Genomic DNA, 17,040 nt, shown 5'->3' on the forward strand with positions numbered 1-17,040 from the left:
ATACTGAGCATTACGTTCCACAGGGATTCTGGCCTATGTTGACTCCAATGCTTCCCACCGTTGTGTCAAGTTAGCTGGATGTCTGTTGGGTGGTGGACCATTCTTGATACACACGGGAAACTATTGACTGTAAAAAAAACACCAGCATTGCAGTTCTTGACACAAACTGGTGCACCTGGCACCTACTATCATACCCCATTCAAAGGCACTTAAATATTGTGTCTTGCCCATTCAGCCTCTGAATGCCACACATACACAATCCATATCTCAATTGTCTCAAGGCTTAAAAATCCTTATTTAACCTGTCTTCTCCTCTTCATCTACACTGATTTGAAGTGGATTTAACAAGTGACATCAATAAGCTTTCACCTGGATTCACTTGGTCAGTCTGTGTCAGTTGTTTTTCGTGTTTTGTATGCTCAGTGTATATAAAATATATTACTTTATTTGTAAAATGTATCTGCAGGCTTACAACAATGGCGTCCCTCAGGGCCTCCAGTTGCCCATCCCTGATCTTTGGCTTAATTGCCAAAATCTTGCTCTATCCCTTTGTCATGTCTTTGCTATGCCGGATTAAATGATATGACATGCTATTCTATAAAGTAATTTCTCTGTAATTAATATTACCTGATTGAACTAATCATGTAAATGTAATTAACTAGGAAGTCGGGGCACCACAAAATAATGTTTATAGAGCTGTTATCTTCCGAATTAACTCTTACAGACCTAGTAATCTTTTACATCAGTAGCAGTTAATTATTAATCGTCACCTTATTCAATCTCATCTGAACATCTGGTTATCTTCACGAACCCTGGCTAACAAGTTGAATCAGCAATACAATTTTTTCTTTATTATTTATTTACTAAATACATAAAAAGTCACACAGAATTACATAAACACAGGATGGATCATACATTGATTACTGGTTACACAAAGGAAAGGGGGTTGGGTTTGAATGAAAGCGCGGGGAGACTGAGGAACAAAAGGTTCTGTGTCTCTATTGGACATTAGGAGCTATGCTATCGTAAATACAGAATCTTATGCATTCTAAATAACCGCCAATTTGGAAAAGAAAAATGCAATAAATATTTACTCTGAGCTGCGATTCGATCGGTTGGTCGTAGATGGAAGGCCGGGTTGTCCTTTGAAGAATGTCTGGTGGTAGAACGGATACTTGGTAGTACCGTCATCGTGTGGTAAAATGACTACTTTGTCCGTCCTTTCCTAGCCCACGTTTACAGCTGCTGTTGCTAACGCAACGGCTAGGAGGTATCACTTCTTTAGTGAATAAAAGTTCAAAGTTCATACCAAGTTGCCATGCTATATGCTCATGCTATATTCTGGCTGGTATCGTCGAAATTCATCCTTCCAACGTGTAGATCGTCACCTTCACGTTGAGATTCGATGCTAATTTCGTTAAGTTCTTGTTGTTCAACCAGAGCTCACGCTGAGGTTGACTTAGTTCTGTAGGTGATCTTGTCCTTTTAACACAGGGACCGCAAGTCCTCACGTCCTTGGAACAGAAAGTAGTATTTTTGTCAACGGGCTTATATCGTGGTGAAGAGAAGGGCGTGTTTCATAGTTTACAACCAATGTCTGTTCACTTGGGCGGGGCCTCTGTGTGAGCAGAGTTTACTCTATGACAAACCTTTCTCTCATTAAGAAGCTAAAATTACATTTAATCTTTTCACAAATAGTTTCATATTTAAACATTTAAATTGCACAACAATTCCATGTGAATCTGATAACTAGAATGTGTAGACTTTCCAAGATACAGTTTATGCCATACTATCATTAGTAGTAATGTCTCAGACAACAACTGATCTGACATCATATTCATTAAGTACCAATGCATATTTTCAACTGGGTGGATTATCAAAATATGGTTCTGTTTCCCACCTTTTGATGTTACCAGACTCTGGATGTTAACAAAGGCTTTCCAAGAATCAACTCTATAATGTAGAGAGAGAGAAAAGGGGAAAGCTATTTATGGGGGTCATTAACCTCCCCCAACAGGCCAACATCATGACACCTTTAAACTATCCAACTGCTAACAAATGCTATAAGCATTTTTATACCAAAACTCCATGAAAGTCGAATTCTCCTGTTTTAGCATGTTTTAAATGTCATGCCCAAGTCTGTCCAGTAGAGGGCACAATTGATGTTTGCAACCCTGATCTGTTGTTCTTACCCTGACTGTGTGCTCTGTTGTCTGTAGATATAAAGCCTTTAGGGACAACAATGGAAATTACACTCTGATTTACTGGGAACTCCTGGCTGTGAGGTTAGGCTTCATCATCGCTTTTGAGGTACGCAAGGATCTGTCTGTCTGTCTGTCTGTCTGTCTGTCTCTTTTGTATTCTTTCTGTTATACTGTGCCATGTCCACCTTTCTATTCATTACTTGTCTTGTCCTGTTCTTAACCCCTTATCTACTACCTGTGTATGTTATTGTGTACCTTTGCCTCTCCATCCTCACATGGTATTTTACTCTTTAATATTTTATCACCTTAATACTGCTCTTCTCAGAATCCCTCTACTTCCACTGAAGTTTCTCTGTAATTTCACCCTCGGTACTCTTTTCCATCTCTGCCTCTCTCTGTCTCTCTCTCTCTATTCTCTACCTTCCTGTCACCGCTAATGTGTGCTATTTTTCCCTCCCTCCCTCTCTTCAGCATGTGGTGTTCATTGTCCTGCGAGCGATAGACTGGATGGTGCCGGACGTCCCTGAGTCTCTGGGGCTGAAGGTGAAGAGGGAGCGCTACCTGGCCAAGCAGGCCCTGGCAGACAACCAGGAGGCCCTGTTGGTGAGTCATCGAGGTTCGGCCTCCAGCCAAGGTTAGTGGAACACAGCGATGCTCACACACCCTCACCACACACACACTGCTTTGCTGCACGGAATCATTCTGCTGGTCCGGTCGGTCAGGTCGTTATTGCAAAAGAGAATGTGTTGTAATTTGTCATGACTTTCCTGGGTAAATAAATGCACAAAACACAGACAGGCACACTCACACACACCCACTGCAAGACACCATTGGCCCCACCTCCTCCACTTTCATGCTGTATCATTGACCTACCAAAGAAGCAATGCAAAGTCATCAGCTTGTTATGACTCTTTGATATGTCCTGGATCCCTTAAAAGGCTTCCTGGTTTGTCTCCTTTCCATCATGACCGGTGATAAACGTACACTTAATGGGTTTCCACCACCTTGCCATTTTAACCTGTCCAAGGCCTTTCAAATCAATGGTCATCAGGAGAGCTGATTGTGGACTACAGGAAAAGGCGGGCCTGTTCGCCCCCCATTAACATTGAGAGAAAGCATATTAAAACTATTGGGGGACACAGGCTCTAATGTGTTCACTCACCTCACTCCATTGTTTGATACAGTGCCAATAGTAAAACACCCATTACCTTATTAGGGAGTGTGTTATCCATGTTAAATATTATACCTGTGGCTACTCATTAGCTAGGGCTCCTGTTCATATGAAATTATAGAGACGTACAGTAAGTCATTAAGGATATGAATTGATGACTCGGTGTGAGTCTCAAATGGCTCCCTATTCCCTACGTAGTGCACTACTTTTGACCAGGGCATCCATAGGGCTCTGGTCAAAAGTAGTGCACTATATTGGGAATAGGGTGCCATTTAGGACTCAGACACACTCATTGAATCCACTGTAAATTTCCTGGAGTATTATGGGTGGTAAAACAGGAGACATGTTGAAGTAACTGCTTGACTGAAATTATCAAAAGCTGCTGTATAAGTAGAGCAAGCTGCATTGTTATTAAGTTACATATTACACTATCACTGAAACCAATTTGGTCTTAATAAATTAATTGCAGACTTTATAGCCTTTTAAATGCCCCCCCACCAAAGGCTTGACTCAATAACATTACACTGCTCAAGTTAGCAGCTAGCCTGGTTGCTCTGTCATTCATACTACTATTGCCGAGTTGACAATCTAGTTGTGCACGAACACGTGCGTACACACACACACGCACACATACACACACATAAGCAATGGCTAACCACACGTAATGTTTAAAGACTGGACTACAATGGTCATAATATGGCCCCAGAAATGCTCAAGTGCTCAAAGCCTAACCCATAAAACATTAACCTAAGTTAATGCATCCATAACGCTCTTCCCCTGGAATGTGTAGTCTCTCTCTCTCGCCGCATCCCATCAGCACGAGACTGGTGCTTTCTCACCCATTGTTTCTCTTTGTGGTCGTGTCAGTTGTGTGGTGGTGTGTGTGCTTCCCTGTGTTCTGACCATGCCGTTTTGGTCGTTGTGTTTCTTGTCGTGAAGGTCTTGGATGGGGTGAGTAGACAATCTCACTCCTGCAGTCTGTTGTGTTTCTATTAGGTATATATACTCAGTGTACGAAACATTATGAACACCTGCTTTTTCCATGACATGACCAGGTGAATACAGATGAAAGCTATGATCCACATGTTAAATCCACTTCAATCAGTGTAGATTAATGGGAGAAGAGGTTAAAGAAGGATTTTTAAGCCTTGAGACAATTGAGACATGGATTGTGTATGTGTACCATCCAGAGGGTGAATGGGCAAGACAAAATATTTGAACGGGGTATGGTAGTAGATGCCAGGCGCACCAGTTTGTGTCAAGAACTGCAACGCTGCTGGGTTTTTCACACTCAACAGTTTGCCATGCTTGTCAAGAATGTTCCACCACCCAAAGGACATCCAGTAAACTTGACACAATTGTGGGAAGCATTCGAGTCAACATGGACCAGCATCCCTGTGGAAAGCTTTCATCACCTTGTAGAGTCCATGTCCCAACGAATTGAGGCTGTTCTGAGGGCAAAAGGGGGCTGTGCAACTCAGTATTAGGAAGGTGTTCTTAATGTTTTGTACACTCAGTGTATGTACTATTCTGATATGAAGTTTAAGGGAGACAACAAGAAAGGCCATTCTTATCAATCCATAAAAGATGATGTCTTGTAAAATGAGTTTTATGCTATAACTCAGTAACATAATATGATGTAGCACATTTGTGTCTACTGTCTGTATGTTTGCTCTTGTGTGCTTCAGTGTTCTCTACAGTTGTTCTAACTAAAGCTGTACTCATGTTGTCTCTCCTTCCTCATTTTCTCCCTGAACAAACTCAACTGTACTGTATGCCTCAAAGCAAGCAACGCGTCCTTTGGCAACATGAGTTAGAACAGTAGTGCTGAACTTCTGCACCCAAGAGAAGCAGAACAGATGGAGAGGAGGGGTAGAGGGAGATAAGAGATTCCTTTGCATTTCGGGTCCCATCAATGGATTTGTTTCCCTGTTGCTCTCCGTCTGTTGTCTATGGTCAGTCTCTAGGTTTGTTTACGGAAGGGATGACTTATCCGCAAAGGGCCGGTGTGGTTGCAGGTATTTGTTCTAGCCAAGCTGTAACACATCTGATTCAATGACCAACTTATAGTCTTTCATTAAAACTTTGATTAGTTTAATAAGATTTGTTACTGCTGGGCTGGGACAAAACCTGGCACCTACAGTGGCTTTTTGCTGGTAATATTGGCCAGAACGGCCACCACCTGGTTTTCAGTATGTGAGAGTGGGTTTGTATTGTTCCAATTTTTTTGCTTGAATATTAGCAGATGACTAGACCTACTTCAACTCTGATGATTTGTAATGCTCTCACTGTGTTAAATGGACAAGCTTGATTTACTCAAACAGTAATGTTGTCTTCACTTTTCTTCAGACAGCCTGCTCTGTTGTGTATAGGTATACATAAATATTTATATATGTGAAACTGGTCCTGCTTTTCTATACTATCACTACACTATATTTGTATGGAGATAAAACCCGAAACATATCTTGTTTATCTTGTTGGTATAAGAGTTACTGCTGAACTATCATAGGATTGAAGTCCTCCTGCATGTGTTACCCGTTTTGTGCAAACTGTTTTGCATTTCAATATTAATAATGTTTACATACTGTTTTAATTACTTTATATATATATATATATATATATATATATATATATATATATATATATATATATATATATATATATATATATATATATATATATACTGTATTTTAGTAATGGCTCATCCTATATAACTACTGCTGTACACACATTTATATTCACATACTGTCCATAATGTCTATACACATCATTCACAGACACATATACAGTATTATTTATATTCTGGACTCATTTCTGGAAGCTAATTTCCTGCAATTCTATCAATTTTCCTACGTGTTTTTGTACTGTGTACTTACAGTACATATTGTATTCTTGACATAGCTCATTGTAGTATTTATACTATTGTACATTGAATTTTAGTTACACTGTTTATACACACCACATATTTATTTATATGTTGTATTCTTGACATAGGTCACACTAATATTTCTACTGCTCTATATATAATTTCTAGTATATCTTTTGTAAATTCATCCAATGTATACACTGTACTTATAGATTGCATTTGGATTACTGTTACAGTGCTATTTTCGTTGTTAATTGGATTCGTTCCGACATTTCTTGATTTCTTCTTGTTCTTTCCGTTTTTTTTGGTTTTTGAAATGAATTATTTGTGTACCTGTTTGATATTTCACTGCATTGTTAGGTGCTACTAACATAAGCATTTCACTGCACCCGCTACAACATCTGCTTGGTTGGATGAATTTGACATTTTTGATCCTCCAAATACATTTTCAAAGTGCTAGATACTGCCGTTGTCAAATAAAATCTCAAATATGTTCTCAAATTTCGAAATGCCGAAGAACTTATCTTACCAAAAAATCTCCTCCTCCCTTCCTCCCCACTCGCTCGGAAACATGACCCCCTCAGAAAATGAGAAATCCAGACAGATGAAACCCCTCTGATTTATTAGGAGTCAGAGAGAGACAGGTGTTCTGTTAATGATTTCTCTCCCTCCTTTCCCTCTTCTCCTACGCACCCTTCCAAAATATTCCTATTGCCTTGGGCAACTCTCTCTCTCTCTCGCCCTGTCTCTTTTCTCTCTCTCTCGCCCTCTCTCTCTACTGCTGTAGCGTTCATGTTTTGATTGTTATGATTGCTGTGAGTGTGTTCCTTTGCCATTCAGCCTGCAGGAAGTGTGCGCTAGTACATGTCAACTAGTGGAGGCAGGTATGCAACGTGGACAGGGCCTCCAACAGACACTGTGTGTGTCCCAAATGGCACCATATTCTATATACTGTAGTACACTACACTACTTGTCAAAAGTCATGCATGATGTAGGCAATAAGGTGCCATTTAGGACAGAGACACTGTACTAATAGTTCTCCCCTTATACCTCAACACCACACTTAACAGAGCAGGGAAGCACTCAAAGGCAGGGAGTGAGAACCCATAACACCACCCAATGGTATTCAGTTGATGTGTTGATTGAAAAGTGTCAACTTGTCATTTATCCACAAACAAGTTGCCATTGTAAGATTGAATGTACAATATTGAGTAGTTATGAAAGCACATCAACTGCCAACTAGAGACAGAATTTATATGATTGATTTCTGGATAATTGTTAGACATCATGAAAATAAAACTCAGAAAGTCAACTTCAAAACACATCAGTGTTAACTGTTGTTTTTTAAATGTTTAATTACGGAGTTACAGTGCTAGAGAGGTAGAAGCCAAGGAGTTCAAGCATGTCTTGCAGATACTTTCTTTCTGCAAACTGATATTTTTCTACCTACTTAATTACACACACACACACACACACACACACACACACACACATGCCTGAGCACACACACTGTCTACTTCCCACCCCTTTCCCCCTCCTACCTGCCTGCTATCCACTTGCAGTACATTTTTGTTGACACACGAGAATCCGACCCATGCATGCATGCATGCACACACACACACACACACACACACACACACACACACACACACAGACACACTCTCACACATACTCACAGAGAGGAAATATTTTTCACTCACGCAGATGGCTGCTAGCTCACTCCTCTCTCCCTCTCTTTCTATAAGCAGGTGTTAATATGCAACACTAAACTATTATAGACCAACAAAGAGAGAGGAGAGGGAGGATAGAAAGAATAGGAGAGAGTGCACTACCCCAACAGTAGCAGAGGGAGAGAAAGAGAGCGAGAAGGATTGTGAGCAAGGAGAGGGAGAGCAAAAGCTTAAAGAGGGATCTGCATGGTAAGTAGCCAGAAGAGCGAACACTTAAAACATTTTTTTTAAACAGCTTTTTGGTGGAGAAGGAGAAGAGGGATACAACGGAGGAGTCTGGACCCTGTCGACCAGTTCACTTGCCTGGGCACACTGGTCTTCAGACGAGTGGAGTAAAAAGTGAAGGAAAACGACTGAAGGGAAAGAAGCCGGGAGGAACACAAGGCAGTCATGGATAGCACATAGAGGCTCAGCCAGACGCTAGGATGGCCTGGATTCTCACACTGTCGCTGGCAACCGTCCAGCACAGAAGCTAAAGATACTCATGAGGTAGTATAGCCTATCTATCCATATGGATTCCTATCTCTCTCTCTCTCTCTGTGCATTGTAATGTGGAATGTAGACTCAGTGTGTACCATTGTTAGATGTTGTGACCTTCGGATAAGGGTGTGGTCTGGTATGGGGCGGATTATAATGTTGAATATGAAAGTTAATCCTGTCAAAACCGTGCCATGGTGCTGCTTTCAGACTATTGCTTTGCTGCGGGTCAGATGCATACATTTTGAGGTAGACGGAAAAATAGATAATCAAAAACACCCTCAATTTTACATTATATTGAAAAAAGCACCAGGTCATAATATGTTATTTTCATGGCATTTGAACTGAGAGTGTGTGTTCCTCTAATGTGCAGTCGACATAATGTGCTTTTAGAGTAAGACAGTTTGTGATAGTTCAGGGGTAAATTTTCATTATCATATGGGTGTACTCCATAATATTTCACTGTTATGGAATTAAAATGTATTTTAAAGTGCATTTAACAACTCAATAAATGTAATAGAGTAAAATATGCACAACAACAATAACAATCCCTGACATTTGCTCTAATCCAGAGACTGACTTTACAGTCTGAGACAGTATTGTGTACTGTATAAGGATTATGTATCCATATAATGCACACAGGCATCTGTCACTACATATAGATACTTTAGGAACACCACCTAAAGTACAGATTCAAACTTTCACATCAATTATTAATTAAAATTGTAAAATATTATATTGGAAGCGTTCAGTGGTGTAAAGTACTTAAGTAAAAATACAGTATTAACTGTAAATAAAGTATTCACACCCCGTGACTTTTTACACATTTTGTTGTGTTTCAGCCTGAATTTAAAATGGATTACATTTAGATTTTGTGTCAGTGGCCTACAAACAATACCCCATAAAGTCAAAGTGGAATTATGTTTTTAGGAATGTTTTGAAATGAATTAAAAGAAAAAGCTGAAATGTCTTGAGTCAGTTAGGAAAGCTAAGACTAGCTTTTTCAAACAGAAATGTGCATCCTGTAGCACTAATTCCAAAATGTTTTGGGACACTGTAAAGTCCATGGAGAATAAGAGCACCTCCTCCCAACTGCCAACTGCACTGAGGCTAGGAAACACTGTCACCACCGACAGATCTACGATAATTGATCATTACAATAAGCATTTTTCTACGGCTGGCCATGCTTTCCACCTGGCTACCTCTACCCTGGCCAAAAGCTCAGCACCCCCTGCAGCAACTTGCCCAAGCCCCCCCCCCCCTCCGCCTCTCCTTCGCCCAAATCCAGACAGCTGATGTTCTGAAAGAGCTGCAAAATCTGGATCCCTACAAATCAGCTGGGCTAGACAATCTGGACCCTCTCTTTCTAAAATTATCAGCTGAAATTGTTGCAACCCCTATTACTAGCCTGTTCCACTTCTCTTATCGTCTGAGATCCCCAAAGACTGGAAAGCTGCAGCGGTCATCTCTTCAAAGGGGGAGACACTCTAGACCCAAACTGTTATAGACCTATATCCATCCTGCCCTGCCTTTCTAAAATCTTCAGAAGCCAAGTTAACAAACAGATCACCGACCATTTCGAATCCCACCGTACCTCAGCCACGATCAAGGTCCTAAACGCTATCATAACCACCATCAATAAAAGATAGTACTGTGCAGCTGTCTTCATAAACCTGGCCAAGGCTTTTGACTCTGTCAATCACCGCATTCTTATCAGCAGACTCAATAGCCGTGGCTTCTCAAAGGACTGCCTCACCTGGTTCACCAACTCAGACAGAGTTCAGTGTGTCAAATCGGAGGGCCTGTTGTCTGAACATCTAGCAGTCTCTATGGGGGTGCCACATGGTTCAATTCTTGGGACGACTCTTTTCTCTGTATATATCAATGATGTTGCTCTTGCTGCTGGTGATTCTCTGATCCACCTCTACACAGATGACACCATTCTGTATACTTCTGTCCCTTCTTTGGACACTGTGTTAACTAACCTCCAGACGTGCTTCAATGCCATTCAACTCTCCTTCCGTGGCCTCCAACTGCTTTTAAATGCTAGTAAAACTAAATGCATGCTCTTCAACAGATTGCTGTCCGCAAATGCCCGCCTAGCATCACTACTCTGGACGGTTCTGACTTAGAGTATGTGGACAACTTCAAATATCTAGGTGTCTGGTTAGACTGTAAACTCTTCTTCCAGACTCACATTAAGCATCTCCAATCCAAAATTAAATCTAGAATTGGCTTCCTATTTTGCAACGAAGCCTACTTCACTCATGCTGCCAAACATACCCTCTTAAAACTGACTATCCTACCGATCTTTGACATCGGCGATGTCATTTACAAAATAGCCTCCAACACTCTACTCAGCAAACTGGATGTAGTCTATCACAGTGCCATCTGTTTTGTCACCAAAGCCCTATATACTACCCACCACTGCAACCTGTATGCTCTCGTTGGCTGGCCCTCACAACATAATTGTCGCCAAACCCACTGGCGCTCCAGGTCATCTGTAAGTCTTTGCTAGGTAAAGCTAGGTCTTTGCTTATTTTTATGTTATTTATTTATTTATTTCACCTTTATTTAACCAGGTAGGCTAGTTGAGAACAATATCTCAGCTCACTGGTCACCATAGCAACATCCGCCCGTTTCACGCACTCCAGCAGGTATATTTCACTGGTCATCCCCAAAGCCAACACTTCCTTTGGCCGCCTTCACTTCCAATTCTCTGCTACCAATGACTGGAACGAATTGCAAAAATCACTGAAGCTGGAGTCCTATATCTCCCTCTCTAACTTTAAGCATCAGCTGTCTGAGCAGCTTACCGATCACTGTACCTGTACACAGCCAATCTGTAAATAGCACACCCAACTACCTCGTCCCCATATTGTTTTTTATCCTCTTGCTCTTTTGTACCCCAGTATCTCTACTTGCACATCATCATCTGCACATCTATCACTCCAGTGTTAATTCCAAATTGTAAATATTTTGCTGGCTGATTTATTGCCTTACCTTCCTACTCTTCTACATTTGCACACACTGTACATAGATTTTTCTATTGTGTTATTGACTACGTTTGTTTATGTGTAACTCTGTGTTGTTGTTTTTGTCGCACTGCTTTGCTTAATCTTGGCCAGGTCGCAGTTGTGAGAACTTGTTCTCAACTGACCTGCCTGGTTAAATAAAGGTGAAATAAAATAAAAATAAGTATTTAACCCATTTTTTTAATGGCAAGCCTAAATAAGTTCAGGAGTAAAAATGTGCTTGACCAGTCACATAATAAGTTGCATGGACTCACTCTGTGTGCAATAATAGTGTTTAACATGATATTTGAATGACTACCTCATCTCTGTACCCACACATACAATTATCTGTGAGGTCACTCAGTCGAGCAGTGAATTTCAAACAGATTCAACCACAAAGATCAGGGAGGTTTTCCAATGCCTCACAAAGGGCACCTATTGGTAAATAGGTAAAAAAAAAAATAATAATTAAAAGCAGGCATTGAATATCCCTTTGAGCATGGTGAAGTTATTAATTACACTTTGGATGACGTATCAATACACCCAGTCACTACGAAGATACAGACGTCCTTCCTAACTCCCTTGCCGGAGAGGAAGCAAACCGCTCAGGGATTTCACCATGAGGCCAATGGTGACTTTAAAGTAGTTATATGGTTTAATACCTGTGATAGGAGACACCTGAGGATGGATCAACAACATTGTGATTACTCCACAGTACTAACCTAAATGACAGCGGAAAGGAAGGATGCCTGTACAGAATACAAATATTCCAAAACATGCATCCTGTTTTTGTTCTGAATACAAAGTGTTATATTTTGGGCAAATCCAACATAACACATCACTGAGTACCACACTTCATATGTTAAAGCATGGTGGTGGCTGTATCATGTTATGGGTATGCTTGTCATCGGCAAGGACTAGGGAATTTTTTAGGATAAAAGGAAACGGAAAAGAGCTAAGCACAGGCAAAATCCTGAAGGAAAACCTGGTTCAGTCTGCTTTCCAACAGACACTTGGAGATAAATGCACCTTTCAGCAGGACAATAACCAAAACACACGGTCAAATATACACTGGAGTTGCTTACCAATACGACATTGAGGGTTCCTGAGTGGCCGAGTTACAGTTTTGACCTAAATCGGCTTGAAAATCTATAGCAAGACTTGAAAATGGCTGTCTAGCAATGATCAACAACCAACTTGACAGAGCTTGAAGAATTTTAAATATAATAATATGCAAATATTGTACAGTCCAGGTGTGCAAAGCTCTTAGAGGCTTACCCAGAAAGACTCAAAGCTGTAATTGCTGCCAAAGGTGATTCTAACATGTACTGACTCAGGGGTATTTATGCAAATTAGATATTTCTGTATTTAATTCTCAATACATTTGCAAACATTTTTAAAAACTTTTTAAAAACTTTGTCATTATGGGATATTGTGTGTAGATAGATGGTTGAATAATTTTGTTTTAATCAATTTTGAATTCAAGCTGTAACAACAAAATGTGGAATAAGTCAAGGGGTATGCATACTTTCTGGAGGCACTGTACTTTAAAGTACTACTTAAGTCGTTTTTGGGGTATCTTTACTTCACTAGTTATATAAAGTACCAGTCAAAAGTTTGGACACACCTACTGTACACATTCAAGGGTTTTTCTTTATTTTTTTCTACATTGTAGAATAATAGTGAAGACATCGAAACTATGAAATGCAATCATGTGGTAACCAAAAAAGTGTTAAACAAAGTAGGCACCCTTTGCCTTGATGACAGCTTTACATACTCTTGGCATTCTCTCAACGAGCTTCATGAGGTAGTCACCTGGAATGTATTTCATTTAACAGGTGTGCCTTGTTAAAAGATAATTTGCAGAATTTCTTTCCTTCTTAATACGTTTGAGCCAATCAATTGTGTTGTGACAAGGTAGGGGTAAAAGACCAAGTCCATATTATGGCAAGAACAGCTCAAATAAGCAAAGAGAAATGACAGTCCATCATTACTTTAAGACACGAAGGTCAGTCAATCAGGAAAGTGTCAAGAACTTTGAAAGTTTCTTCAAGTGCAGTCGACCTGTGCAAAAGTGCAAAAACCATCAAGCGCTATGACGACACTGGCTCTCACGAGGACCCACCACAGGAAAGGAAGACCCAGAGTTACCTCTGCTGCAGAGGATAAGTTACCAGCCTCAGAAATTGCAGCCCAAATAAATGCTTCACATAGTTCAAGTAACAGACACATCTCAACATGAACTGTTTAGAGGAGACTGCGTGAATCAGGCCTTCATGGTCAAATTGCTGCAAAGAAACCACTACTAAAGGACACCAATAATAAGAAGACACTTGCTTGTGCCAAGAAACATGAGTAATGGACATTAGACCGGTGGAAATCTGTCCTTTGGTCTGAGTCCAAATTGGAGATTTTTGGTTCCAACTGATGTGTCTTTGTGAGACGCAGAGTAGGTCAACGGAAGATCTCCATGTGTGGTTCCCACATGAAGCATGGAGGAGGAGGGGGTGTGGGGGAGCTTTGCTGGTGACGCTGTCTGTGATTTATTTAGAATTCAAGGCACACTTAACCAGCATGGCTACCACAGCATTCTGCAGCAATATGCCATCCCATCTGGTTTGCGTTATCATTTGTTTTTCAACAGGACAATGACCCAAAACACACTTCCAGGCTGTGTAAGGGCTATTTGACCAAGGAGAGTGATGCCTCAGATGACCTGGCCTCCACAATCACCCGACCTCAACCCAATTGAAATGGTTTGGGATGAGTTGCACCGCAGAGTGAAGGAAAAGCAGCCAACAAGTGCTCAACATATGTGGGAACTCCTTCAAGACTTTTGGAAAAGCCTGTTGGAGAAGCTGGTTGAGAGAATTCCAAGAGTCTGCAAAGCTGTCATCAAGGCAAAGGGTGGCTACTTTGAAGAATCTCAAATATTAAAAATACTTTTCTGGTTACTACATAATTCCATATGTGTTATTTCATAGTTTCAATGTCTTCACTATTATCCTACAATGTAGAAAATAGTAAAAATAAAGAAAACCCTAGAATGAGTAGGTGTGTCCAAACTTTTGACTAGTACTGGATACTATATATATATTAGTATTCATTACTTTTATGACTTTTAGTTTTAATTTACTACATTCAGAAAGAAAATAATGTACTTTTTACTCCATACATCTTTTCAGACACCCTAAAGTACTTGTTACATTTTTGAATGCTTAGCAGGACAGGGAAATGGTCAAATTCATGCACTTATCAAGAAAACAACCCTACTTTCTCTGGTCTGGCGAACTCACTAAACACAAATGAAGCATTTGTAAATTATATACTGTATGTCTGAGTGTTGGAGTATGCCCCTGGCTATCCGTAATTTAAAAATCAAGAGCATTGTGCTGTCTGGTTTGCCTAATATAAGGAATTTGAAATCATTTATTTTTTACTTTTACTTTTGATACTTAAGTATATTTAAAACCAAATACTTAGACTTTTACTCAAGTAGTATTTTACTGGGTGACTTTCAGTTTTACTTGGGTCATTTTCAGTTAAGGTATCTCTCTTGGGTGCTTTTCCACCACTGGAAGTGTTATTGTTTGCATTGATTCTATTTCCATCTTCTTGGGTACAGTATAGGACATTAGGTTTTGTGAGGCTTTGATGTTGAGGTGTAGTGGTTACAGTAGGAGGCAGGAGCTGTGAGTAGTTGCAGAGCAGGGCAGGTAAGTGCATGTCTGGAATAGGTTGGGGGGGTATTAAATGAACTGTACATTGCTGGAAGTTGGTGCTGTAGTGTTAACACACACTTTCCACGTCTTAGTCTACACCAGGAGACAGTTCAGTTCAGCTGCAGGCCCTCTAGTGACTACACTGTAAACTGAGGAGTGTGTGTGTGTGTGTGTGTGTGTGTGTGTGTGTGTGTGTGTGTGTGTGTGTGTGTGTGTGTGTGTGTGTTGCGTGCATTTGTGTTTCTCACAGCAGTGTTTGTGCAGGGAGCGTGTTTTTCTCTCCCTCACTCTGCCTCCTAGCATGTTTGTTTGCCCATTTAACTCTGTGTCTCATAGGAACTGCAATCTGGCTAAGCTGTTTACAGACCTTTTTGAGGAACAAACAACTGATGCAATGATGACATTCAACAGCTTAGCAATATAACTGTTTAGTGCCTGTGAGGCTATTACATGGAGTTTGTCCCAAATAGCACCCTATTCCCTATGTCGGTCAAAAGTGGGGCGGCAGGTAGCCTAGTGGTTAGAGCGTTAGACCAATAACCGAAAGGTTGCTAGATCAAATCCCCGAGCTGACAAGGTTAAAATATGTGGTTCTGCCCCTGAACCAGGAAGTTACCCCACTGTTCATAGGCCATCATTGTAAATAAAAAAATTGTTCTTAACTGACTTGCCCAGTTAAATAAAGGTTCAACAAATAAATACTAGGGAATAGAGTTTCATTTGGGATGCAGGCATGCTCTAATCGGCTTTGTTTTTTTAAACTAAGTTTGATTGAGGCCATGTCCCCAAAGACGACTTCTTGTTTAGATATAGATAGTTGATGTAACACTAATGGCTGTAGTGAGAGAGAGTGCCAAGGTGATGCTTAGAGAATACCCACAAGTAATTTAGTTTGTCTTGTGTATGACTAAGTGTGCTGTCATTGGGAAAAGACTGTGTGTGAGTGTGTGTGCCTGCGTCCGAGCCTGTGCGTGTCTCTGTCTGTGTCGGTGTCTGTGCTGGTTGAATGAATGTGTGTGAGGGTATATCTCTGTGTGTGAGTCTGTGCTACTGATTTGCCTACTGGCTTATAGCATATATCTACTTGCAGAAACGGATAGACATACAACAGCTGCTGCACTCCAGGCTTATACGAGGATCTGTACATAAAAATGAATTAAGAGCCAATGTTTCACTTTACATAAACAGATTCAATATAGATTGCAGAATTGTCCAAGTTGAATGTATCTTTCATTAGGAAATTAAACATATCCCTTGATCACTGACTGTTTTGCTCCTAAGCATGCATTTTTAACACCAGAATATATTGCTGTGGGAAGGAAAGTATTGACTGAGTAATTTTATCATTTAGGCAAATATGATAGAATATACCATAACAAATATTGGGTAAAGTTGTGACTAAGCCCTCTTTGGATCAGACCATAATTATTGTGTGGCAGTGGGGGCTTCCCACAGTCTGTGATGTCACAGCCATATAGTAATGTTTGTTGTCTGGGGGAGGTGAAGGAGACAGCCATAACTTGACTGACTCAGACCCCACAGACAAAAACACAGCTGTGGTGGAAACATTGACAGAAGGTTGGTTCAACTATGCCTGGTGGGTTCCTTATCATCACTGATCATTGAGTCAGTGGTAAATCATTCCAGGGAAATGGCCTGTATATTACTATAAACTTAGAATATCCATAATGGTTATTATTAGTTATCATGTTATGACTATGTTAATCTAAGGTTTTCTTGCTGTGAGTCAACAGTTGAGTGATGGTCCTCTGAGTGATGGATTTTTATTTGAGGTCAAGAGTGATGTGCCTTCACTTAGACCTCACTGAGGTTTACAACTTAATTTACTGCAGTGT

General features: G+C 40.4%; 2 protein-coding genes across 4 annotated transcripts in view; both read left to right on the forward strand.

Annotated features, from left to right (window-relative positions):
* Positions 1-5,987, forward strand: part of ano11 (anoctamin 11) — a 32,554-nt gene extending 26,567 nt beyond the window's left edge. The window contains exons 21-23 of one of the 2 annotated variants that reach the window (XM_021616226.2): positions 2,220-2,310; positions 2,676-2,838; positions 5,161-5,987. In XM_021616226.2, coding sequence (XP_021471901.2) covers positions 2,220-2,310; positions 2,676-2,838; positions 5,161-5,192 — 286 coding nt within the window. In that variant the 3' untranslated portion in view covers positions 5,193-5,987. The remainder of the gene's footprint in view (positions 1-2,219; positions 2,311-2,675; positions 2,839-5,160) is intronic. The other variant, XM_021616227.2, reaches the window with a different exon arrangement.
* An 87-nt stretch (positions 5,988-6,074) lies between these two features.
* LOC110532377 (rho guanine nucleotide exchange factor 19) overlaps positions 6,075-17,040 on the forward strand; it is a 33,162-nt gene continuing 22,196 nt past the window's right edge. Inside the window, exon 1 of one of the 2 annotated variants that reach the window (XM_021616228.2) lies at positions 6,075-8,460. The gene's annotated coding sequence lies outside the window, so the exon portion shown is untranslated. The remainder of the gene's footprint in view (positions 8,461-17,040) is intronic. The other variant, XM_021616229.2, reaches the window with a different exon arrangement.

Source organism: Oncorhynchus mykiss, chromosome 9 (assembly GCF_013265735.2).
Source record: "Oncorhynchus mykiss isolate Arlee chromosome 9, USDA_OmykA_1.1, whole genome shotgun sequence".
In the NCBI taxonomy this organism is placed as follows: Eukaryota; Metazoa; Chordata; class Actinopteri; order Salmoniformes; family Salmonidae; genus Oncorhynchus; species Oncorhynchus mykiss.